The sequence below is a fragment of the Puma concolor genome, chromosome A2, assembly GCF_028749965.1.
Source record: "Puma concolor isolate L17-30 chromosome A2, mPumCon1.1.hap2, whole genome shotgun sequence".
In the NCBI taxonomy this organism is placed as follows: domain Eukaryota; kingdom Metazoa; phylum Chordata; class Mammalia; order Carnivora; family Felidae; genus Puma; species Puma concolor.
This window is the reverse complement of record NC_141668.1, coordinates 21,782,400-21,808,895: the sequence shown is the minus strand read 5'-3', so window position 1 is coordinate 21,808,895 and position 26,496 is coordinate 21,782,400. Positions and strand designations below refer to the sequence as shown.

At 54.0% G+C, this 26,496-nt stretch overlaps 1 protein-coding gene across 1 annotated transcript in view; it reads right to left on the bottom strand.

Annotated features, from left to right (window-relative positions):
• Window positions 1-3,144: 3,144 nt before the first annotated feature.
• Window positions 3,145-26,496, bottom strand: part of PLXNA4 (plexin A4) — a 369,863-nt gene continuing 346,511 nt past the window's right edge. Inside the window, exons 26-31 of the mRNA XM_025929240.2 lie at window positions 26,016-26,115; window positions 24,692-24,882; window positions 23,412-23,581; window positions 19,380-19,592; window positions 12,357-12,507; window positions 3,145-10,282 (exon numbers count right to left, since the gene is read on the bottom strand). Coding sequence (XP_025785025.1) covers window positions 10,187-10,282; window positions 12,357-12,507; window positions 19,380-19,592; window positions 23,412-23,581; window positions 24,692-24,882; window positions 26,016-26,115 — 921 coding nt within the window. The 3' untranslated portion in view covers window positions 3,145-10,186. The remainder of the gene's footprint in view (window positions 10,283-12,356; window positions 12,508-19,379; window positions 19,593-23,411; window positions 23,582-24,691; window positions 24,883-26,015; window positions 26,116-26,496) is intronic.

Sequence of the window (26,496 nt, the reverse complement as noted above, 5' to 3'; positions counted from 1 at the left end):
TGAAAAAAAAAAACAAAAAAACAGACTTAGGTCAAAAGAATAATTCTCTATAGGTGGATGGTGAGATTTCATATACCAGCTATTAACTAAGGGGCTACCTACTGGTCAGGTTAAATTTCTGGTACCCTGTGGCAGTCAGGATCGTCTGTCATGCTGTGGTAACAAATATCCTTCCCACCTCAATGACTTAAAACAGCAAAGGTGTATTTTCCACTCGTGCTACATGGCCAGCACAGTCATCGAGTGTCTCGGCTCTATGTTGTCACCGTCCTCACGGTCCAGGCTGATGGAGCACCGCAGGTAGCATATCACGAGTGTTCATGTGCCATGGCCCAGAGCAAGTGACTTGGCCAGCCTGCCGTGAAGGGGGTGGGAAGCCGTCATGCTCACTCAGGGAGGGAAGGTGGCTATTGCTGAACAGTGACACAGTCCTATCACCTATGCACGGCCCAACCTCGTACACCTGCCTCACCTTTAGCACATACTCCCTGTAGCCCTGCAGGCTTGGGGGCAGTGTTCAGGGTATGAGTTTTGTTATAAGGAAAGCAGGACAGGTTTGGAGAAAGTGATTGGTGTGCAAGTGACCTGCCCCTGCCTCCACTTATTCTGCTCGGGCCAACAGCAGCCCTACCAGTCCCGGGAGAGTGCTTGACCGCAGCGCCCGGCTCTCTACACCTGCAAAAGATAAGCCGCTGGCTGCAAGGCAAGGAATTCGTCTCCTAGAGAGAAAATATTCATGGGAGAGGATGTGGCCTGATGTGGAAAGTAATAGCGGCATAGTAGTTGGGTGGGGAGACGACCAAGTGACCAGCTTTGTGGCCGACTGCTTTCTGCCAGTCCCACTGCCCGCGTTCCTCCCGCCACCCATTCGTGATTTACTGAACACTTGCTCTGTGCTGGATGCTTGCTAAGCTTGGGTAACATACATTCGGCTGATACGGTCTCTGCCTTCAACAGTCTTACAGTCTAACAATCAAAGTACATACATGTCCTTTTTCATAAGATGTTAGATACTTACTTTTTGGCAATGAATCAATAAGGCACTGTTACAGAATGAATTGTGCCCCCCCTCCCCCCAATTCAGCCCTAATCCTCAATGTGACTGAATTTTGGGGTAGGGCCTCTAGGGAGGTAATTAAGGTTAAGGGACACCACAGAGTGGGGCCCTAACCTGATGAAAAGAGACAGTCGAGACCTGTCTCCATGCACACATGACGAAAGGCTATGTGAGGACACAGAGGGTAGTTCTGTGCAAGCCTGAGAGAGAGGTCTCACTAGAAACCAATCCCGGCACGTTAATCTTGGACTTCCAGCCTTCGGAACTGTGAGAAAATAAATGCCTGTGGTTTAAGCCCCCCAGTCTGGTATTCTGTTACAGCAGCCTGAGCCGAGGAATACGGCATCTATTCTCAATTTGTTATCGAGGCCCCAGGCTGGATCCACTCTTTTGTTTGTACAGTATCATTTTTATGACTAATAACAATACCGCATGCACGCACGTGTGACCCCTTCGTGGCGCTCAGGGTCTTTTTTCACTTTTGTTATCTAAATCGGCCTTCCCCCCCGCCCCATCTCCTGGGTTTCATAGAACAGCTAGAAGTGTCTTCAGGTCATGGATAAGGAGACCAAATCACGGAGAAGCTCAAGGTCTGCTCAAGGTCGTGGTGGTTGCTTGTGATAAAGTATGAGGTCATACAGGTAAAGGAGTCTGCGGACGTGGCAGGAACTTGATCGTGTGTGGAATCTGATTGGAACTTTCACACTAAACCATCGTCCCTGCCACAGCCTGCCTCGTGATGTAGGAAAAGGGAGAAATGCACTTTCCTCGTCAGTTGGAACTACCGAAAGAGACAAAAACCACCACTCCGATCTCCATCCGTGCAGTCTGGGCCGGTCTTGGGGTCACTAACTCCCGCTCTCCCTCCTAGCTGTCATCTGTTCCCTCATGGCCCCCAGGTTGAAGGTGCCCGTCATTGGTCGCCGGCCACAGGAGGTGTCTCCCAGAGGTGATAGTGTTTTGGTCTCACTGTGGAGCTGTGCTGGCCCCTTAGCAGCTCCCTCTTACCTCAGGAGGGGGTCTCTTCTGGAAGGTGGGAGAGTTCTGTGAGGCAAGCCAGGACTTGCGGACTTGGCACCAAGTCAGAGGTCCCATGTTGGTGAACTTCCCGCCCTCACACTCCGGGGGGCTCTGCTTGGAAGGCTGGAGGAGCCGAGGGGCTGCGGGGGCGGGGGCGCAGGGGCAGCAGGGAGACGGGGGAGGGCAGGATTTGCTGTTGAGTGCTTCGGGTCTGGCTTCTCCCACCTCTCCTCCTCACTCACTCTGCCCCCTTGCACGTTTCCTTTCCTTCCTCATCCTCTTCCTGCTCTCTTCTCTGGTTTTCACCTTGAATGGTAACAGTGGTGGAGACGTGGAGCTCAGCCTTCTCTGCTGCTGACCTGGGGGAGGCTCAGAGAGGCAAAAGCATCTGCCCGAGGGCGGCCAGTTGAACACGCAGCAGAGGGCACAGAGTCGCCGGGCCCAGACTGGGGCCCACACCGCCTGGACGCCAGCCTGGACCGCAGAGGGACGTGCGTGGGGGGCAGACGGCCGCCTCTTCCCTGCTCCCTGCCCCCGCCGCCACGCCTCCCATTCTCTTTCTCCCCCTGTCCTACTTCTACACTAGGGGGCACAACTGGGGTCAGGATTTCTACCCTCTAGCAGAACGCTCGGGGACAGAGAGACTGATACAATCACGTACGCTGTGCGTGTAGTTGGCTTAAGAAGACTTAAAGCAGGGATGGCAACTCGTGTTCTCTCGGGCGCCAACTCTATCTAGCGGGTCAGTCGTGCGTGCCTGGAGGGCTGTGTTGGGAAGGATTCAGAGGCCGATCCGGCTTCGTGTGGAAGTGATGTGTGCGGACAGCACTGGCCGGAAGTATGCTTGCTCTCCCTTGCTGGGAGGACTGTCACCTCCAGAGACAGCTGCTTTGTAACCGAAGCCAGAGGCTTAAGTGGAAGAATTGACCTCTGGTGGTTGAGTTTAGACATCATGGAGCTGGAGAGGGACGCTTCCATATCTGTGCACCATGGAGGCCTATTCATGGCCAGCTTTCCCCTCTCCCCCCTTCCAGCCAGACACATGAAGAAAGACCCAAATCCCAAACTGCATTTTTATTATTTTTTAATAAACTTTATTCTATATTACAAATAGGTTTTTTTTTTTTTGTTCTGAACTGCAAAATAGGAATGCCTTATATTTACATACACAGGTATACAATTAATTATAACAAAGGTACAGAAGCTTGCCTTTACCAAGTTACAACTGGGCTCCAATTTAAATAGCATAGGTTTCCTTTTTAAAAACTTTACTTTTTAAATCTTTTTTTTTTTTAAATCTTGCTAGGATACTCTTTTTTTTTTTTTTTAAATCAAAACCAGAAGACCCTCTTCCTCTAAAAGATTTCGTCCACCTATCTTTGAGGCTCATTGTAACACTGTTGTCTAGAGATATGTTTTGCTTTGTTCTAACAAAGGGTCAGTGTTCAAGGTGGGAGCTTTATGGAAACAGAGGTGGGGCGGGGCTGGAAGGGGGTGACTGGAGCAGGAATGACCCGCCCTACCTCCTTCAGCAGCCTCTCTCTGAGACTCAAAGGCCTCTGCCTGTTCCTCAAACCACCCATTCATTCTTTCCTGTTCTCCTCTTCCCTCTAGTATTTGACTTGACTCTGGGTTGTGTGACCAGGCCAGACTCCGCTTCCCCTGCACCTCGGCTCATGGAGCCGTTCTCTGTTGGTGGTACCCTGGAGTTGCTGGTTACAATGGTGACTTGGCAGGACCCTGCTGGCAGAGATAGGCTGGTCCTTACCAGCTAAGGTGGGGAGGAGGCCAGCTGCACCCAACCCTTCCTGTCTATCTCAGGGCCTGGGGCTCTTGTTCTTGGTCAACGTGGCCATCACACGACTAAGCAAGGACCTCAGGCCTCAAGCACACCAGACCCAGGCAAGGAGTGATGGAGGGGAGGGTCATCTACTCTAGAACACAAAGTCATTGGTTTCCAAATGGAAACAAGATTCTTTGAGGTAAACTAGCTTTTCTTTTTAAAGAACGGAAGGTTGAACGAGCCAACAGCTGGGGAGAACATCAGGGAAGGGAGAAGGAAGGAGAACACACGAGACACGTATCCCATCTTGGTCGTGGGCCTGACTTGCATCCAGCAGTCCTGTTTGGTACACGGTCTCACTTTATTAAGCGTCCTTTGTGTTGCTCTTTAGCCATATCCTCTGTTTTGAATTCCACTCTTGGAAGGGAGCCCTTCCAAAATGTGCTTGAGTCATAAGATCAAAGATACTAACAAAAGATGTTCTAATTCCAGATTTAAAAAAAAATGGTGGAAGATGAGCTTCGTAGACCATGCCTATTTGCCATGGGCATTTGCATTCTCAGGGGAGGGGACTTCATCCCTCCATGACCGATCCTTAACAGGGTGTCCCTACGGTTTGAGGGAAGCTGATGGTAACCGCACGGGACTCAGCCACACCAGGGGCAGCCCAGAGAGCCAAGACTGGACAAAGCGAAAGGGGGTGAGGAGAAGGGAAGGTGGGGTGCACCCAGCTGAGGGCACAGAGCCCCCCACCCACCTCACTATCTCTGCCAATACAGACAGACACCTCTTTTCATTTATTAGGGCTTTTGTTTCATTTAGCTTTGCTTTGGGGGTTGTCACCAGTCTACTCAAGGAATTTGAGACTCTAATGAGTATGATTACTTCTACAACCAAAAAAATCCTATTTTATAAAGTTGGATACTCCCCCCTACTAAACACAAACCCCACAATTTTTATCGGGGAGCAAAGATTTGTAGTTAAAAAAAAAAGGTCGCTTTTGAAATTTTTACTACAGAGACTCCTTTCTGAATGGGAGGAATGTTCTTTATAAGTTTTCCAGCGGAGGGCCCCCTACTCTCAGAGGCTCATGGTGTCCCAGCCTCTGGAGCTGCCTCTCCAATGTCACCTGTGGCCGTACCTCAGCTTCCTGCTCCGTAAAGGCTCTCGTTTGCCACACCTGTAGGGGTGAGGTGGCAGGAGGCAGGTGGAGGAGGGGTAGCATTGCAGGCCCCAGCTATCAGAGGTGCAGGGGAAGCACCAAGCGTATCAGCTTCCCCAGGACTGGCGCGTCCACATCTGGGAACTATTTGGATCCATTTTCTAACAACGGGGAGCCCCTCCCACCCCCAGCCCTGTGGCTCTCTTCATCCCTGCAAGTCACAGGTGAAGAGTCTTGTTTCTTCCTTCCAGCAATTTGGACTTTTCACCCACACCTTGGCTCCCTCCTTAATCTCAAACATATACAGACAAAAAATTACCAACCTCAAACCCCAAATAAACAGCCCACATACAGAATAAAGAAACAAGGAGGGGCTGAGGGGTCAAGGGCCCTCTGTCACCTGTCCTGGGAGCTGACTGGAGGCATGGGGGGCTGACGGGAGGGCCTTGATGTGAACTAGGAGCAAGGAGAAAGGCCACGAAGGAGCCAGGATCCGCCCAGGGTAGGGTCTTCTCTTGGGGACTCTGGTGCCTGGGGGTTAGTCCTTCCCAGGGATGCCTTTCGGAGGCCTTTCAGACTCTCGCTGGGACTGCCTGTTGGGACATCCCTGAAGGGGTGTCTCTGGGCCTCCCTGCCTCTTCCCCTTCCTCCTTGCTCTGTGAGAGGTGGGAAAGTTTGTTCTTGATGAATAATTAAGCTTAACCTTCGCTAGGTTAAGTATTTGACTTTACATCCTATGAAGCCAAAGGCAGTGTCCCCTTATTCCTAAGAACGGAGACAGATGGAAAATAGGGTTTTGCCTATTAGGTCAAAGCGAGCCCCATCTTAACAGGTTGTTAAGGGCTCTGGAAACATCAGCAGGACTTGCCTCTTGGACTGGAGGGTGCTTGGGAAATCATTGCTTGCGGCTCCTCTGCTGGGGGTCCCCAGGGCCAGACCCCCAACTACTCACGGAGGCATTGTCAAAAGGGTGTGAGGGGCCTAGGGCCTCCCCAGGGTGGTGCGGGGGAAGGGGTGCTGGGCTGTGAGGTCGGAGGCTCCGGGTAAGAGTGGATGCATGGCCTTGGGGCAGAGACTGCAGGTGAGGGGGATGAGGGGACACACTCCCCTCTGCAGGGGAGGGACACCCTCAGAAGCCAGACATGCAAGAGGGACATGAGCACAAGGACCTCGGGCAGGGGGAAGTGGGGTGCTGGGACAGTACCTCGACATTAGCCCAGGGCTGGCAGGGGGCGGGGTGAGACGGGGGCCCGAGCGGACCAGGTCAGCGACCTTACCTGTCGGCGACTCCCGCTTCTGCCTGGCACAGTCCTGGACAGTCTGCTTCACTTTGGGATTACTGAAAATGACTTCTCTCTCGACCGTAGCCCTGCTCAAGCATCCGGGGCCTGACCCGCCAGCCCACCGGCTCCCGAGAGGGAGGGTCTAGGGCGCCCTGGGGGTGTGAGCCTACTTTGGCCTGTGAACACTCAGGTTGTCCTCGGTCCCCAAATTCAGACCACATTGAAAGAAGGCAAGAAAAAAATATTTTCCTGAGGAATTAACTGACACCATAGCCAACTTCACTGAGTGGTACCGCCTGCAGTTACCAAGAGATGTGGGGGGTCTCTCCTTCCGTGGAAGGACAAAGGATGGCAAAGCCCACACGTGGGGAGACTCATGCCCCGCGAGAGGAGTGACCTGCCTGCAGCTGTCTTTCTCAGCTTCTATCCATCCATCCTTTTCAGTTCGGGACCCCACCAAGCTCCCCACCTCCTACCACTACCAGCCTTCAGCCCATCTCCCTTCTACATTCAAAATCCCCACCTAACCCATGTCAGTTATTCTGACTGTGGGATCTCCCAGCACCATCTCAGGGGTGGAGGGTGCAGGAGGTGGTTGAAGGGAGAGGTGAGAGGAGATGGGCCTTGTCTCCCTTCCTCTCTGCCTGGGACTCAAGGAGTTAGATAAAGATTCCACCTTAAACAGAGTTATGACCCTGGAAATTCACTGTCACGGGGGGGGGGGGGGGGGGAGGCCTCGAGGGGGCTCCCTTCCACCGGACCAGTCTGCCCAGCTCCCTTCTCTGCGGTGTGCTGGCCCACATGTCCCCCCGGGCAGCTCTCGGGGTCTCTGGCCTGCCCGGAGGAGATCGGGGATCCCAAGGGGAGTTCTGGAAAGAACATGGGGGAGGCAAGGATAGCTTTTTGACAATGCTGCCTCGTCTGTACTTTGAAACGTATCACACATGCACCATGAATCCAAACGGAAGAAATGGAAAACAAACAGTGAAAGGAAAGAGAATTTTTGTGGGCAAGACAGGTTGCAGCTCTGGGTGAGTCTATCCTCTCTCTCCAGCCCGAGCAGGCTGCAGAGGCTTCGGCAAACAAAACACCAGCAGCGACCCACACCTGCCCCCCGCCAACAATTAGGGTAAAATCTGTCCTCAAACCCTCTTCTGGGAGAAAGGAGGAGAGCCAGGAGACTGTCTGTCCTCTCCTCTTTCTTCCTGACATTGAGGTTTCTCTGAGGGTTTTGAAGTTTCTCTTGTGACAAAACATGGCGGGGGTCAGGGGGGGAAGTTCTGTACCGACAAAGGAACGATAACAACAATAATAATAATCCGGTAAAAAATAAAAGCTTCAGCAGAACCATGATAACAGTCTTCTTGTCTGCCTGTTCATTTTTTTCTAACTGTGCAAAACTTAAAAAATAAATCAAACACACTCACTCATACATGCGCTCACACATACACTCGCTTGCATTCAGCAAATCTGTTAAATAGGTTTGTGTCTCTCACCTCCCCAACCCCTCATGTGTGCAAATACATCTCAGTGGCCGTGGAGCCTCCTCCGCCTGCCTCCCACGTGCTTGCTTTCCGGCCAGGGCCCGTGGCTTCTTGGGAGGAAATAAAATGGTCAAGGGTAGAAATCCCACGCTCCTCACCTGGCACTTTATCTGCCAAACCTTTGGTTATTTTCCCCCCTTGGCGTGTGTCTCATCCCCATCCTCCCCTTCCTGTTGTTAGGCTACTTGTGTTTTGTCCCCATTTGTCCTCCTTGATGCCACATAATGCCCTGTTGTGGGTCACCTCCACCCAGCCTCTAGTCAAGTCCAGGCCGCTTTCGGCCAGTGACCACCCTGGTTTCCTACAGACAGGTGGCTCTCCTTCCATCCACCCGTGCTCAGCATGGAAAGCTAGCGTTGAAATGTCCTGAAGCCGCGATGAATGAGCAAGGGTGGAGAAGGGAAACACTTCACAGTCCCCTACATAGGACAAGGAATCCTTCTGAGCTCTCTGCCTACTTCTGGGGCAGACACACCCACGCGTGCACACACACACACACACACACACACACACTCACACATGCACACATATTCAGACCCAAAGGGGCTAGCATTCTTAAAAGTACAGGGTGCCCCATAGACTTTGCTGGAAATGGAGCGGTTCCTTCCTCTTTCCAATGGGGGCTCATTTTGAGTGGATTGCAGGGAATAACGTCTGATGCTCGGGGAGTGAAGGCAAGACTGGAACCCTCACCCATAACCACACCTTAGATGATGCTTCTCATCTCTCAGAGTGGTGTACAACTAGCCACCAAGGCTGCCAGGAGAGAATCTTGTTTATGGTGGGAAACTGGGTCAGATGGCATCTAAGGTCCCTTCAGGATTAAGGTTTCCGTGACCCCTCTGTTAGACCGTTTCTTACCACAGCCCCTGCTCACCCATGTCTCAGCACACATTTGCCTGACAAGCTGAAATGATCCATCCAGAGACGGAGGGACAGATGGAGAAACAGACGCCAGGGCTGAGGTCCACTGTATATCTCTTCTGTCGCTGCTGGCCACGTCCTTCAGCTAGAGTTCTCGGTCCGTCCCGGACATGTCAAGCTGGGGGCTGAGTTTGGCTGGCATTTTGGTTTGTCTCCATGAGGCTGTGCTTGAGTGTGATTCTTTCCATAATGACTGGGGAGGAGGTGAGGAAGGGCAGTGACTGAGGAGACAGAGGATGTTGAAGGAGTCATTGCCAAGGAGGTCTGGACAGTGGAATGACAAAGTCATCTGCATAGCAATGGCACCAGGCTCTGCAGGGGGGCGGGGGCTCGGGCTCTCTGCCCCAGCATTCTCTAGAGTTCTCAGGAAGGGTGGTGAGGATGGAGCCATAAAGGCGGCTGGAGGTAGAATCTCCTGGATGTACTCTGCATTTTACATTGACCCTTGATGAGCGCCAACCAAGGAGGATGCAGGTGCTTTCTCTGGACAGCATCGAAGATCTGGCAATCGATTAGACCCATGACCACGGGCGTGCTTCACTTGCACTTGGGGGGGGTGGGTGGTGAATGAAAAACAACAAATTCTGCTTCCAGGGTGGATGCAACTCTCTTTCCCTTTCTCCCCCTCCATGTTATGTTTCTGCCCCTTTGAGCCAGACCAGAAGGTCCGGAGGCTCTCCATCGTGGAAGGTAACTGCTGTTTCTCCTGTCTGGCTTTCCACAGACAGGGGAGGAGATGGGACAGGCAGGTCCCTAGGAGCACTGGGAAGGGCTCCAAGAAGACCGGAAGGGGACAAGGAAGCCTCGGGACACCAACACAAGTGAGAGGCAGCTTGAAAAGCACCTCCCAGCTCCTCACCCCTGCCCCCACTCTGGCCATGCAGGAGCTGTGGCCTTTCTCACAGTTACAACAGAGCCACACACAGAGGACCCCCTGGAGGTGGAAATGTGAGAAGGGAGAGAGCCAGGTGATGTCTTCCCAGTGAAGATAATACTGAGCTCATTGCCTCTTCCCTAGACCAAGGTCCGGCCCAGCGTGCGAGGGGGGGGAGCAGCAGCACAGGAACGTCCTCTCTCCGCGGCTCCTCGGCCATCTTTCAGGCCCCGCTGCTGACGCCTGGGCTCACCCGGTAAAGAGAGCCCCTCTGGTATCTTCTGGCTGGGCCCCTCGCCTTAGCCTGGCCATCCTGGACTAACTGAGGGGTGGCGGTGTGGTTCGGTCGTGTTGGCAGAGCAACTGAGAGAGAAGGGATGCAGGGAGAAGGGAGAGACGCAAAGAGGCGGAGAGAGAGACAGCGCTGCTCAGGGGATGCTGCTGACGCCAGTCGGAACTTGCACTTGGTAAAGATGATAATCTAGACTGAGGCACGGCTTGGTGTGTCCCTCCCCCCAGGGGCCCTGGAAGGACGGTTCTCAGCTGTCTAAGCTCATGAGGGTTATGACTTGTTCTAGTTTGTAGGCCAGTTTCTGCTTCCCACACTGGTCGTCATGGTCCAGAGGTCCGAGGATCTGTTGAAGGGGCAAGAACAGGGGGGTTACGAGTCTGTGCGTGCACGTTCGCATTCTTAGGGCGGGTGCGGTCAGGCTTGGGAAGCCATGTGTATGTGCAGATGCACACGGAACGTTGCTGGGTCAGCAGGCAGCCTGGCTAACGCGGGCGCGGGGTGCAGTGTGTGGGTAGCCCTGTGTCAGTGAGCTCAGGGTGTCAGCACCTACATCAGCATGTCTGAATAAATGTGTGCACTTCACTGTCCACGGAAGACAGCTGGCAGTGGGCCGAAGACACCTGTGCAAAGACGCGCCAGTGACCTGCAGGTTAACAAGTGACCCCTGTAAAGTCCGGTGCCCTGTGTCTCTGGGGAATGGGACCTCACAGATATTAAGAAATCCCACCCTTCATCCAAAAAAAGGAATATCTTCCTTATCAGCATCACGAAGCCCCACGTCCCACATTTAGAAAGTCGTTTGGCTTTACTGTGCATTATCAAACAAATATCCTTCAAAGAGCCCTATCTCAAGCTTTCCTGGTCATCAGCACCTCATGACAAAGTCTGCCAAAGCCTTTTCTGAGATCAGATGGTTGGTGAGGACAGTGATGGTGAGCAACTGTGGAACACGATGGAAAATGTGTTAGAATATGACTCAGACTCAGGAGATACGGGATTGAATAACCAGTTTCTAGCGAGGTGATCTGGGGCAAAACATGTCACCTCTCTGAACCCTCACTGCCTCATCTGTAAAATGGGGGAACTATTGGTCCCCGCGTGGGCTGCTCCAGTGCAGAGGACAGAGTCACAGAACACACGCGTGTGCCCTTCCCACAAAGTCTGCTCCACAAGGGGTGCGTGAGACAAACAGGCATGCTTGTGCCGGTGCTGGGGCTGAGGGGCAGGGAGGCGGAGGAGGGTGAAGGCTCGAAGGGAGGCTCCTAGAGCCTTGGATTTCTTGGCCCACTTAATGCAGTTTTAATGGGGGAGACCAAGATGGAATTGCCAACTTCTTAGCTGGCCAAGAACTGCCAGTTACTGGCACCAGCATTTCACGAGGATGGGACATTTTCATACCACGAGCAGATGAGTGTCCTTGTAGACTAAAGGGCAGTCCTTCCAAGATGAGGCCGTTACAGTCCCACCCTAACACACTCCGCATCGTCCTTACTTCTCTCACGTGGCCACGGACAGGTGAAAACTTTGCCCCAGACCAGCAATGGCCTGCAGTCTCGGTCCCTCCCCTGAGGGACTCACGGCTGGCTTCCCCTGCACTTGGCGTTCACAGCACTATGCTGCCCGTGGCCTGCTGGGGCTCCCTCCTTAGCCTGGGGTTCCTAGACCCTCTCTCAGTGACGAGATAGAGAGGAGGCAGAGAAGGGGGGCACTGGCTTTAGCTCCTGTTACTACCTTCTGCTCAAGGAGAAGGTGGTTATGCCGCTGCTCAGACAGAGGGAGCCTGGATTCTGAACCCACTTGGGCCAAGCCTGCATGACTAAGAAATCTGGAAGCACCTCTGTACTGGCCAGGAAGAAGGCCGTGTCTGCAGTGGCAATGACCCCAGGTGAGGTTTTCCACCTGGGGAACACAGCAAGTAAAATAGATGCCATTCCACTCTGCTCTGTATCTGTTCTGTTCTGATCCTGTCCCGTCCTGTCCTGTCCTGTCCCGTCCTGTCCTGTCCTGTCCCGTCCTGTCCCGTCCTGTCCTGTCCTATCCCACCATACCATACCATTCAGCCTGCCACAGGAGTGGGAAACTGCTTGTTTAAAGAGGATTAGATCAGAGAGCGAAAAGGCAAAAATAAAAGGAGGGACAAGCAGGGAAGACACAAGAATTTTAAAAAGGAAAAGGAAAGAAACAGACACTTTAAGTATCTGAGAACAGGACTGATGCGGAATTTACAGAATGGGGCATTCCTACGATCCCCATCTGTGGCACAGAGCCCCCAAATCCAGGGCGACAGACGGCTTCCCCAGCAGACACAGAGCGTGGTCTGGGGTTCCCGTGCTCTTGTGCATAGAGATTGCCACAGGCGGGGATTTTTCCATAGCTTCCCTGTCCTTCCCAGCAGGCGCCGGGCAGGGTGGGCTCACCTCCTCGCTGTACTTGCCCACGTAGGAGAAGATCTCCGAGAGTGCGCTCATGGCGTTGAACTCATTCATGTGCATCCGGGACTGCTCGGCCAGGTATGCGTTCATGTCCTGGTCGCTGATGGCCGGCATCTTCCCGATGTCCGAGTAATACCTACCAGGGAAGGGAGTGCGGAAGAAAGGAGCTGGAGCCGTGCATGCAAGAGTCGAGGACAGATGGATCCTCCCAGCACTGGGGCCAGTGGATGCCTGTGCGTGATCCCCTGGGGACCTGGCGGGCTCTCTCCCGCGTGTGCTTCAGGGGCTGGCCCCGGAGAGCCCCTCTACAGCTCTGGATGCAGGGGGCGCAGAGGGAAGGGATGTGGCCCAGACCTGGGCAGAGGGTGAACTGGGGTGGAAGCAGGACTACGGAGGAGCCGTCTCCTGCATGGGCCTTGCTCCTGGCCACCAAAGTGTGGTCCAGTGTGTCTCTGGTGTCCTTCTGACACCTCCTCCCACAGACGCAAGGGCTGCCCCCCCCCCCCCCCCCCCAGTGCCCAAAGGCTCTTGGAAGCAGTTGCTCTGCCTCGATGCCCTCCCCTCTCTGGGGGGTTACCCGGGAGAAGGGCGGGGCCGGGGGCTGCTTGGGGAGAGAGGCTGGCAGAAGGCAATCAGTCACTGTCACTTGCAGCTGTGTGCTGCTGTCAACGGGCTAATTAGATGCCAGCATTTACATTTTTAATTTCTGCAATTTGACATTTTATGCGGCAAACCCCAACCTCTCCGCCAGAGGGGAGTGGTGCGGCTTCCTAATGAGGAAGAGAAGGGCCCCGGTGCCCCCCAGAGACAGCTATACCCCCCTCCCCAGCTGCCTGCTCACTGTGGGCCACATAAAAGGGGCCAGGGACCTACAAAAGCAGGGAGGCATCAGGGCAGCGGGGGAGCACCCAGGAGTGTCGGTCATCCCGGCTCGGCCTGCAGCTGAATGCTTACGGCTTCGGAGCCGGTGAAAGCAAGCCTGAGCATCTAGAACAGAGGAGGGTGATGGGACCACCGGTGGGGGGGGGGGGGGGCGGTTTGCAGGGACCAGGCTGAGGCACGTGGGGCACTGGCGAGATGTGTAGGTGCAGGTACCAATGACAGGCCCTGGGCAGTCCCAGAACTGGGCTTGACCAGGCAAGTGTAGTGGCATCTTCGGGGGCTCTGGTACAGTCTCACCCTGGCCCGAATCCCTCAGTGCACCGAGACCATGAATCCATAGATCCTCTGCCATGCCCACACCTCCACCTCCCCCAGTCCAGGCCGAGGAGTTCGGGGACAGCCCAGCACACGTGGCACTCTTGTGTTCCTCGAGCCATCACGCTCAGAGGCTCGCAGTGGGATGACAGTTCAATCTGCTGCCAGAGCATTCCTGGGCCAGTGAGGGCGGTGATGGCCACCCTGCCCCAAGCCACGGCCTTGCTGTGACCGCAGACCCGTCGTTCATTCTGGAAACCTTCCGAGGGAGGCAGAGGGAGGGAGATGAAAGCAGAGCGCGCTGGCAAGGGAAGGAGCCGGTTGGAGGGGGCCTCCTCTGACCTCAGAAAGCCAGCCACACACAGACACACTCGCCAACTGCTTTGTTGAGCTGATTGCATTTTGGCGGGAGCTCTGGGCCTGGGGACAAGAGTGTAATGGAATGACCTTTCTCAGAGGAGCCTGTGGCCTCAGAGGAGGCCGGCCTGCCCCCTGCCTCACCTGGACTTCATCCTTCACAACCTTCGTCTAGTGTGGGTGCCCCCCCTCCCACCGCTTCTCACATTCAGTGCCCTCCGTACCCTGTCCTGGTGCAATTTGGTTCCTTCACTCCATCCCAGATGAGCCCACTCTCTTCCAGACCTGCGGTCCACCCCCTAAACATCCTCAGATTCCTTCGGGTTCTGGGTGATTTAATGACATTCCAGGTATAAACATTCCAGCGAGAGACTCGATTCATTGGCACTATTTCTGGAAGGCAATAAATGCCAATGCTCCATTTTATGGTGGAGACCTAGGGGTTTCAGTGACGGTTCCCACCCCCGCCCCTCCTAAGGAGCTCTGCACCATTGTCTCTTCACACTTGCCGAGGTACATGTGTTTGTGGGGTCAAGGGCTATGTCATCAGGTCATTTTGGGGAAAACCATGAACAGAGGACCTCCCTGGCTTCTCCACGGCCAGCAACCAGGCACATCTCTGCTAACATGCCTGGGTCCAGAGCTTCCTCCCGACAGTTATACTCTGTCACCAGTAGATGGTCAGAGAGACTGACCGGGATGAAAAACCCAGGTCCTCACTGACAGGACATGACTGTCTTCAGAAGCAAAGACTCCTGCCATTTCTGATACTTGCCTGTGAAACTTCTCACAGGTAGATGGATGGTCTGTCCTGCACCCTGCACCCTGAGATGCCTCCTGTGGGTCCAAGTTAGGGACCACTGTGTCCACCGCAAACAGCAGACGCCCAACACTCTGTCCTTTTAACATGGCTTGCCTTGGTGTGTGCCAGAAGCCCAGTCCATTTCTCCAAAGAGAATATTTACAAATGTGTCTGTGTGTGAGAAAGAGAGGGAGGGAGGGGTTGGGAGCGGAGTGGGGTGAGGGCAGGGGCTCCAACCTTCTCACTTGAAGAAATGGGTGGTGAGCCACCCGGATGGCTTTGTGTTATTCTAACAGTGAGGTCCTTTCTGCACAGAGTGGTCCAGTCTCTCCTCTGTTGCCTACATGCGGAGGGCACTGGATTGGACCAGTGCACATCTGAGGCCACACACTAGCCCCTGAATGGACCAACCACATGTCTTCATCTTCAGCAAGTACTGAACAGCTGAGCTGAGTGGCCCCGGACAGCTCAATTTCCCAGATGAGTGTGGCATTTGTGGTCCAGCTAACACTCTGCCTGGGTCTTGACCCCAGCCTTGCCTGGTGCTAGCCGGGACCATCCACCCAACAAGGCATGTGACCCTGCCTTGACCTCTCTTCGCTTCCATCCAGGGCTGTGCCCCACCTCTCTCCCTGGCCTTGCCAGCACCCCTTGAGCCCAGTAATGACCTTGCCCTGGATTCCCTGGCTGTGTGGGCAATTGCTTCCTTCTTAGCTCCCGCTGGGCTGGCCTTTGCGCCGGGCTCCACCACTGAGAAGGCTTATTGATTGTGAAGAATGTAATTATGCCCCATATTCATGAGCTTCAAACAAGTATTCTTATCAGCAGGTTGTGCAGTGAGGAAGGGAGAGGTCAGCCTGGGCTCCTGTACTTGAACTTCCTCCCATGGGATTTCTGCCTGCAGGTGAGCCCCTTCAAAAGGGACTGACGCTTGGAAAGTCCCCCAAGACCACCCCCCACTCCCAGCTGGCCAAGGTCCGGCCTGCTGATGAGGTCTGGGTCCCACCACCGGCCCTACTCAGCTTTCTTTGCTGAGTTTGTTCACATCGGATGGGATGCCAGTACCCTTATGGGTCGTTGGGGAGCTGTTAGAAAGGACAGGGCCCTGGAGTGCTGAATGTCTCGCTGTCGGCCCATCTGTAGCGGTCTGTCTGTGGGTTTCTAGGGGATGGGCCCAGTGAGTGATGGTGGGTGTCTCATCTCTGCCTTTGGATGGCTCCAGTGATCAAGAAGGTGGTCTCTAATGCCCTGAACTCTTAGAAGAGCAAAGTTTTGTCATCCCTCCAAACACCTCAAGGATGAAGGTGTAGATATGAGAAACATCTAGAGCCTGAAGTCCCCGCACAGAAATCTTCATCTCTGAGAACCTCTCACGGACCTCTCCAGGCCCAGCAGAATCAGGCTCTCACTCCCCCAGCCGCATGATCACAGCTCCACGGGGTTTGCCAAGGGCCTGTCTGTGTGTCCTCCTTGACCACGAGAGCCACAAGGGAAGGATCAAGTGTAATATATCCCAAGTGCCCCATACGCTTCTGATGGAGACCGTAAATGTTTGACCCATGGACTGATGAATAAGTTAATGAAATGTCTATACTTCACCTCTGGTATTGCTCCCAGGGTGAACTGTCACCGTTTTATGTTTTGAATGGATGGCTTCCTAAGAGGCATTTTTAAATATTCAAAATTCTTAACCTTTTTCACACTGTGACACATGTGACAGATGGCCCTGAAATGTGTGGCACACCCCAGTCCGGTTCTGAGCGGGTCGGCTGCGATTCTGCTCCGCTCAGCCCTACCTGCAAAGCCTTGAGGGCAGGTGAGAAAGGCTAACGCGACCACAGGAATAACCTTGAGCCTCCTCCAATTTAAGCGGAGAGGAAATCACCCCCCCCCCCGCCGACATGCAAATTTTACTGCTATTGCTAATGAAATAGGAAACATAACTGGTCACGACACATTGTTCGCGGTGACTCTTTAAGAGGAGTGTAGCGGTTTAAGATGGCTACCGGGGGCCATCTAAAGAGTGTAGCTCTTTAAGGAGTGTAGCATCTTTAAGATGGCTACCGGGGGCCAGGAGGTCCTTTGCCCTTTCTCTAGATGTGGCCATAAGCCAAAGCCCGCATACTTGGACGGAGGCGGCAAAGACTGGGAGTGTGCAGTGGGAGCTGCCAGCCAATATCATTGTGGGTAAGCGCCGGCCATGAGAGTCTGGGTTCTACCGTCTTTCCTCTGAACTGCATGCTGCCGGTGCCTGTGGTGGGCCAAGGTGGGAGACCAGGCTTGCTGCGCACCCCGAGCCAGTTCTGTGCTGCTCGACTTCACCTTCCGGCAGGCAGACAACCTCGGAGGCCAGGCTCCTCGCGAGTGACAGTGGAGTTCATCCATCCATCACCAAGTGAAGAAGCACTCTAGACTTGATCTCCAGACCTGCTCACGCTGTGTCTCCCGATCCCTCCGTCCCTGTACTTCATCCCAGAATGAGAGGAGAAAGGGGTTGGGTGGGATCTCAAGCTAGTGAGAGATGACTCTCCCTAGAGTACCACCGGTTGCTAAGAAACTGGCGGGATAAGGAATGGAAACCATCAAGCCACTCCTAAAAATAACCAAATGGACTGGGGTTACTCATGACCTGTAGCAGCTGCGTGGCACAAATTTCATTTAGCACCAGGCGGAAGGAAGACCATTAGCCCCGCGCACACGTTATTCTCACCTCTGACTAGCTAGCCGTGTCCTGGGGAGGGTCCTCCCTGCAGGTGTTTCATAAACGCCTCCAGCCCTCCATACCCCTGCTTCCTCGCTCCCCGCCTGAGGTCCTAGCACCGTGACCCGTGCTGAGATAACCAGAGCCCCGCTGTTGCCTTTCTCCTCTCTATCTTTGCTGAAGGGCCGGTGACCACAGAGGAGGGCTTGTTCCCAGCAGCTCTGTCGTCAGAAGAACGGGCCACCATCTATGTGGAGGGAGCTGAGAGCCTCTCCTAGTGACTCAGACATCAAGAGATACAAGGACACAAGAGCTCTCTCTCTTTGACGGCCAAGACTGATGCCCAGCCCATGCATCAGCAGGAAGGGGTAGGGAGGATATCAAAGAACAGAGGGGAGAGGAAAAACAAAACTCAATGCTTTCTAGCAGAACTATGTTGCTGAGGTGGCCAAGACTCCACTCTCTCTTAGTCCCTCTTTACAAGGGAAGGCAATTTTATTTTATTTTTTTAAATTTTTTTTTCAATGTTTATTTATTTTTGGGACAGAGAGAGACAGAGCATGAATGGGGGAGGGGCAGAGAGAGACGGAGACACAGAATCGGAAACAGGCTCCAGGCTCTGAGCCATCAGCCCAGAGCCTGACGCGGGGCTCGAACTCCCGGACCGCGAGATCGTGACCTGGCTGAAGTCGGACGCTTAACCGACTGCGCCACCCAGGCGCCCCTAGGGAAGGCAATTTTCAAGTATGAAGATGGAGACTGTCTCTTTCCCATGGGTGAAATGATACTGTTCATTTTGTCTTCAGTTACTAAGTCAAGAACAATTTCTGGCATCTTTTACTCTTAATAAAGGTACCAAATCTGAGCTTCATGGTAACAAGAGAAAGGGACTCTAAAATCAGGACTGCCCTGTGCAGTTGTGCAGGCTGTTCACTGCACAAAGGAGCTTGGGCTGACAACCAGTCCATCATTCAACAAACCATGCACCCTGGCTTGGAGTTACATCCTCCGGTAAGAAAGGGCACCTTGTTGAATTCACAAAGAGGCACCACAGAGGTTGGCAGAGGCCCCGACTAGAAGCATCACTGATGGTACAAAAGTAGGAGTTAGTTGAGTTTGGGGATCACCTCTCATCTTGGCCTTTCTGAATGTATATTTCTTCGCTTTCATGGGAAGAAAATGAGGTTCTAATCCTATCCTCTTGGACACAGGACTACGGTGATGAATAAATAAATAAGGCTTTGGCTGGTTGCGTAGCTCAGGTGTTTGCTACCGGGAGCCGACTGGCCCAGACACACCATTAACGTTCTTTACCATGAGTTAGCTTTGCATGAAGACGGGCTCCCCAGCTTACAACTGGCCCTCCAGTCACAGGACAATGTGTGAGACCATGATTAAGGTCATGGCTACAATGGCTGAGAAAGCACTGCAGGGCACAGGGCATCAAGAGCTCATCTTGTGAAGGTCAAGGGTCTGGGGCAGTCAGAAGTGTCAGAATGAGAATGACATCCCCACAGAATGTGGAGAGAGGCTTACTGGATAGACAGCGACAGATGGGTAGAGGACTCCAGACTTCCTGTGCCAAGATGTTATTTGGTTCCTTGAGCGTTTGTTTGTTTGTTTGTTTGTTCTGTTTTGTTTTGGTGGGGGTTAGAGCAGGAACTGGATTTCCTTCCTGGGCCTGAAGGTGTTTCGGCCATTAAGATCTGGGACCCTCCATGCAGGGAAGCCGAGCACAGAGGCTATGTCCAGCCAGGTTCCCTGGGGTCTTGTTTCAGTTGACAATACCACTGGGGACGTGGGGGTGTGGGTATTGCCAATTGCAGGATCGGGCTCTGTGAATGACCCGTCTGTAAGCACCAGCCCATTTTGGAGGGGAGGGGACCCCAAATCAAGGGCAGTTGCCTGCTCAGCAAGGGGTCCTACCTTGGCTCCCAGGCCCAGCACTCACCTCTCCACCCAGTTCTTGTAGCTGGGGATGTCCTTGGCATAGAGCAGCTTGTTGGAAGGGGAGTCCTTGCCCAGTCGGTGCTCTGATGTGGAGCAGGAGTCCATGAAGGTCTGGGCCACCACGGAGAGGCAGGCGTCCGTGATGCTGTTCTTATGGATGTCGAACACAAACTGAGGGTTCTTGATCATGTTGACCCAAAACCGCAGGGGTAGGCTGTGTGGAGGGAAGAGGCAGATGGTCAGGAAGAGAGGGCAGGGGGTGTGGCGTGGCCTGGAGAGTTCTCTGGGGAAAGAGAAAAGGCTGAGAACCGATTGTTCTTAAAAGCAAAGCCTATGCCACTAACATACCTGGCAGGAAACTGAGGATCAGCAAGGCTGACTAGTCCACCCACGGCTAAAATGTTGATGGGCACTGGGGAGGGCTTGATGCCCAGCCTGAAGACTGCAGGACTACAAGCTTCCCTGGCAGCACAAGGCTTGGGCTCAGAGGCAGCCAGTGTGGGTGCTATAAAGTGGAGTTTCTGACTCTATTCCACTGTCCACCCCCTATGCCGGATATAATGCACATCCAATCGGCAAACCTTAAAGAATAGCCTGGAATACAGGTTTTGTATCTTATTCTCTGCCATCCATGGTATGACCCGGAAGAGAGCACATCCTTCCTCCCTGCCTGACAGTACAGTTTGACCCTACGCGGTAAAGGCACTGGGGCTGAGCAGTTGAAGTGTAGCTAACTAATTTCTCCTCCCTGAGCCGGCATGCTTAGAAACCCACATTCACAGCCCTTCATCTGTCCCCTTGTGTTTCCCTCCCTCTTTCTTGCACTGAGCACCTACTGCATACCAGGCACTACGCTAACAACTGGGGATACATCCTCTGCCCTCAAGAAGCCAGCTTTCTGGTGGGTTCGTGGGGGAGTCAGGCCTGCCACCAAGCATGTGCTCTGAGAGCTATCAGTGCTGGAACCCAAGGACAGGCAGGGTCTGATGTGGGACACAGGGAGGCGTCACCGAGTCTATGCAGAGGGAAGTGTTCAGAAAGTCTTCACGGAGGGAAAGACACTAGATGGTCTGCGTTTTAAAGACACAGATGCATTCCTTAGCTGGAGTAACCTGGAGGAAGCAGGAGAGGAGTCACCTAAACCAAGCCAAAGAGGAGAAAAACTGCAGTGTGGTCTGTTAAACACAAGTCACACTCTCTGTTGCCAAAAAGGGAGGTTGGGAGAGACCTGTCCCCTGTCCCCTTTGGCCACACTCTGCCGGCTCTCGCATCCTGTGGCTTCCATCCGGCCTACTGAGATGCAGGTAAGGAAGCGGGATGGCACCAAGCAAGGGATCGCTTGCTTCCCGCCCTCTGCCCCCCACCTCCTCCTCACCTCCTGCCTTCTGCCCTGAAGTTTTATTGCTTTGGTAGCTGTTCTCACTGTTGGTAATAGTTACAGCGTTCCTATGTGTTTGACTCGCCTCTTGAAACTTCAGCGCTTTGAATTACTTACTTCAATCTGGCGAGTACAATACATTTCTATTTGTTGCATCTCCCAGTGGCCGGTACCTCCATACAACAGATGCTAAACTACAGTAAGACCTCATATTCAAGACTGCCGATCGACCAGCAAGTATTTCGTTCCTACAAAATGTGCAGCACAGGACTGTCAGATCTTGGGCAGCACTGAGATCTGACAACGTTAAGTGGCACTTGTTTCGTCCTTTGAAATAGGGACTAGGAAATAAGGGGGTGACACAGAAAGTTGCAACACACGGTGAAAGTCAGGGTCATCATAGCTGCCCAGGGGAGACCGTGACAGCTGGGGTCAGAGCCCTGCATGGACTCCAGGCTGCTCCGCCCCTGTCCACACCTTCCTGTTTCTGGGCGTCTCATCCAGAAGACGGTCTCGGGGAGTCTAATATCTGCTACACAGTCGTTTCCCTTGCTTACGCCACTTGTGCTGACAGGCAAATCAAACAGGGGCACCGGGGCACCACACCGAGGCTCCTGCCTAATGAAATATTAGCATATTATTAACATTGGTGGTGGCACTAATCTCTGGTTGATTGCAGCCACTCAGGCTAAATGAGCAGGAGGTTTATTTCAAAGAGAAAAGGTAGGGGAACGTGGAGGAAGCGGGTGGGGAGAAGGTGAGTTGCAACTCTGGCCAGGAATCAAGAAATCATCTTTTTTTTTACTCAGGGACGATGAACTCTAAGTCATGATGCAGATCTCATAATTCCCAGACGAACTGCTTCTTGCCTGGGCAGTGAGCAGGGTCAGGGGGCACATGTCCTTGGGTGAGAGAACTCAAGCCGGGTACTGCGGACGACCGCCCTGGGATTCCTTGTGATGACACCAGAGTACTGGGAGGAGCTGGTGTGAAGGGAAGGTTGGCCCCACGCCAAGGGCATTATGGCATCCTTGGAGGGCGGCGGGGGAGGCGGTGCTCACCCCAGCCAAAGTATGGGCTGAAGACGAATGATTTAGATACCATTTCAGGTGGTCTGCTGGTAAGGGACTACGAGGGCATGTAGGGGTGTTTGAGTGTTTTGGAAATACCAGCCCTCCACAGCCAGGCCCAAGAGCTGGGCTGGGCAGAGCATTCTTTGTGTTGTGGAGTCTGCTAACATTCGGATGAGGTGGGGAGTAGGAAGACTGACTGGCAGAGAGAAGCAGACTGGGTAGGTCAGGGACATGGCCCACGGAACGGCTTTGCAGAGCCGCGCTAAGAGGATGGGCAGAATTCAAAGCACTCTTACCCAGACCAGGCTGGCAGGCCTTCAGCAGGGAAGGGCCTTCACCCCGTGCCCCTGAGGAATCCGGAGTCTAACCGTCTTATTTCAGAAAGGGTGCAGGAACTCGGCAGTGCAAGATCTCTCACCCAGAATTAATGGGGGCGTAAACCCAACTCTTTAGTGCTATGGTCCAAACCTCTGTTCCTGCCCGCATTTCCAGTTTCAGCAGAGATCGCACTACTCTTCAGGCAAAAGAGAGGAGAAGCCAGAGCAGATGACGTTAAGTGAGGTTTTAGTGCCACTTCTGACTCCTGCCGTGATCCATGTTTGGTCTGGGGCTCCAGGCTGGCTGCCGGGGTGCCTGGCCGAGCCCTAGAGCCGGGCCCGTCCCAGCTGTCGGCCGCAGGTGCTGGGCAGCAGGCTTGTGCTGCCTTGGAAGAATGTTCTGGGGAAGAACAACCTGGGACAGGGACTGTCGAAAAGCTCCAGGGAGGCAATGCTGGAACTGATGGGACCAAATACAAGCCGGCCTGGCCTGAGACAGAGCCCTCAGATAGAGACCACCTTGGTCCTACATCTTCATCAATATTTATCGAGCCACGGCTTTGTGCGAGGTTTCACACCAAGTGCTGAATACTGATGTCTGACCTTGCAGCTGCAAATGGAAACACAGAGTATACACCCACGAAGAGACAGGAGGGCCTATGTTCAAGGACACAGGAACCATAGTGGAGACATCTAGGGTGTCAGGGCTCAGAGAGTCCTGCTTCCTCGAAGAAGGACAAAGCAGGTACGGGAAGGTCTCTTCCCCAAAGGGAGTTGGGAAGACGAGTCTGGCAGAAGGGAAGACCCTTGCTTCTCGAATAGAACGGAAACACCTTTTGTTCGCCTAGACGACTCTCAGGTCACAACCGTGCTTGAGGTGCTGGCTCTAGAATTGGTTGCATGCGTGCATCTTCGGCCTCCCTGTCCCAACAGCCACCTGCCTGTCTCTTACCCACGCCTGTCAGCCCACCGAGGGCGGTGGCCGTGCCTGACCGTGTGTGCACACACCAGGCACAGTGTCAGGCATACTCTGGATGTGACAGGGTTCTGGTGGCAACATTTGGCGTGTTAAGTTTTCGCTCACTTACTTGGTTCAATAAGTGTCTGCAACCTGCCCGACTGATGGATAGGAAACAAGGATGCTTTGGGTGGAGGGAAGTGAGAGAGGAAGCCAGCGCGGATGCAGTAGGAGAGGGCAGGGAGGCCCAGACGCAGGGCCTGCTCCGGGTCCCTGCGGAGGAAGCGGGGGCGGCGGCCTCCCTCACCAGTTGCTCTTCCAGGTGTGGCGGACGTGCGGGTCGTGGATGCCGTGTTTGTCGGCCTGTTCGTCCAGGAAGTCGAACATGTACTTGATGGCCAGGGGCAGGGCCGAGCCCCGGTGCGCCGTGCTGAAGATGGTCTCGAACAGGTCGTCCACAAACTTCTGCAGCGTGCCCTGCGGAGGGGGACTGGTTCAGAACGCAGCTCCACCCAGGGAACTCTCAGGACAGGGTCTCAGATCTGCCCGGCAGACCAGGAGAGGGGCAGGGAGGGCAGGGTGCATGGCCTGCTGGGGAGGGGGAGAGCGGAGGCCGGGCAAGTGCCTGCATCAAGTCTCCTACCGTCTTCACCTTCCTCCAACAGCTTTAAATTTCCCGTGCACGTGGAAGATAGATATAATGCTGATGACTGGACCTAAGCGAGCCTTCCTCTGCCAACAACATGGGTTGGTTTAACACCCTTTGGTGGTGTTATTTTAGCACTTTTCACAAATGCTAACGAACAACTCACTCGGTCGGAGCAGACAAACACAATCTGCTGGTTTTGTTTGGGCATCATTCACGCTGGCTGATGAGCAGTTACACAGTCAGCTCTGCAGAGCTCAGAGCGGAGGCCAGCCTCACAAGTTGAAGGGCTGAGCGCAGGCACACAATGTTCCCAGAACCGGGATCAGAAATGGTGCCTGGAAGGGCGCCTGGGTGGCTCGGTCGGTTGAGCGTCCGACTTCGGCTCAGGTCACGATCTCACGTTCCGTGAGTTCGAGCCCCGCGTCGGGCTCTGGGCTGATGGCTCGGAGCCCGGAGCCTGCTTCGGATTCTGTGTCTCCCTCTCTCTCTGCCCCTCCCCCGCTCATGCTCTGTCTCTCTCTGTCTCAAAAATAAATAAAAACATTAAAAAAAAGAAATGGTGCCTGGAAAGTCACTGATGGAGCCCCACTTTGCCTCACTAGGGGTTGTATGTGACACCCTTGAGAAGGAGGCATTCTCTCACAGGCATGACAGAAGAACGTGAACAGATGTGGCTAGTGTCTCCATATTTGGGAACGGGGCACAGAGCAGGATGGAAGCAGTGCTTCGGGCTGCACACCGATGCACGCGCGGGGCTTGCCTGAAGCGCGAGGTTGAGGATTCTGAGTTTCGGTGCTGGGAAAGAGCACTGGGGCTGAGTGGATAACGGGTGGGGCGAGCACAGATGCTAGGCATCCGCCAGCTTGGCATTTCTGTGGGCTGATGACTCTCCTTCCCACACCCCACACGTGCCCCGAAGCCCGTCTGAAGCCCCATACCTTCGTGGCCAGCAGACGCGTCAGATAGATTTCAGACACCATCTTGCTCCCCCGGTCGCCCTCCTTCTGGTCCCCGTGCTCGTGGTTCTTCACCAGATGCCACATCTTGACTCCGCTCTCTAGGTCGGGGGTGATCATGGGTGTGCGCGAGCGGAGGCTGTCAGGACTGCCGGTGTATCGGATCATGTTTTCTGCCAAGGCAATGACCCAGCGTGTGTGAGGCCCTTCCATGACCCATCACACGACCCCCATTCTGGCCGTGGCCAATACCGTCTGATCCTGCCTGCAATCTGCGGGTGCTGCTGGCTGCCTGCCTTGCGTCGGTCCATTCCCTGTGCGTGGGATGCTTTTCCTGCCACGTCCGGGAAACCCTCCGCGGCTACTTGACCCGCTGAGATTCCTCTCCCTCCTGTACCTGCATCTCTCCAGCCCTTAATTATTCAATTTGTAAGACCAGCAGCCTGTCCGTCGTTACACTTTTCCTGGTAAGGGTTCTGAGGTGATGTCTCAGGACATGTGCTGTGTTTCCCTTAATGCCGTGGAGCAGCTGAGTGATCACCTTGTCACCTGCTTACCTGCATCCTCCCATCTGGCCCGGGCCAGATCTTCCCACTGGCTCGCTGTGGGCTGTGGCGAAATGAGTGTGGAGCAGAAAAGGTCCTACTGTGTGCGGGCACCACTGTATGTTTACTACTGATTTTTCACAGTGATCCTGGGGAATTGGTCATTTTTTCCTCTCCAGTTTTGCTGGTAAGAGAACCAGGTCTTACGGCGGTCAGGCAGCTGGCCCCAAAGCACACAGGTGGAGGCAGAACAGGGCTGCACCGGGGGCCCCCAGCCTGGACCCAGCATCCTCTCCCCACCCTGCATCCCGGAGCTGGAGCCCTGGGTCTGCACCTTCCCTCAGCCGCTTCATAACCGTGTGACCTTTACGTGTTGTGTAGCTTCTGAGCATCTGAGTTATAATCTGCTAATCTGCATAATAGGGGGAAACAATAATTATTTAATTCGCTGATTGTCACGAACATGACGTGCGATAATGAAGACCGCAAAAGTGAAAGCACTGTGTCGTAGACTGTGAGGTGCTCGTGAAGGTTAGATTTTCTTCTTGTTTTCAAGGCTGAAGGTCCTGTTCCTGCACCAGAGTTCCAGAACGAGAAGACTCCTCCCCATTCGGGCTCTCCCCAGCCGTGGTCCGCCTGCCCGCCTCCCTCTCACCCTCCCTGTCCGGGGGTCCAGTGCTGTTCAGCGGTGCTGTTAATGTGACGATCACCCCAACAAGCTCAGGCATTCTCTCCTCCCCAGGACGATTGGCAGAACTCACCATATTTACTTGCCGAGGTCCTGGAGACTGTGGAGTTGTTCACGGCATTGTAGGCTGTCACCTGCTTGGACACTAAAGCCACCACAGAACCATCTGGCACCTACAAGGAAAAGGCTTACAAGAGACTGGGCACAGAAACTCTGCCACCTGAGGAAATAAGGACAACAGGAATTTACTTGGATCTCAGGGGCAATCAGTGCCTCACCAAGAACAGGGGGGGCTTTGGAGGCGGTCGGCTTTCTTCGATGAAACAAGACAGACCTGAACGCTGAATAGCATCCTACGCCGTGGCTAACTCTTAGAGCAACTCTGGCAAGAGCGTCTCACCAGCACCCTCCATCCCGATGCTTCCCTGGGAGAGCACCCGGCCTTACGCCCCAGGGATCATCCAAGAAAGGCCTTTTCTTGGGGACTTGCCCACACCCCGCCGGAAGCACACCCTGCCAGAAGCACGCATGTTGGCATCCCATCTCCAAAGAGG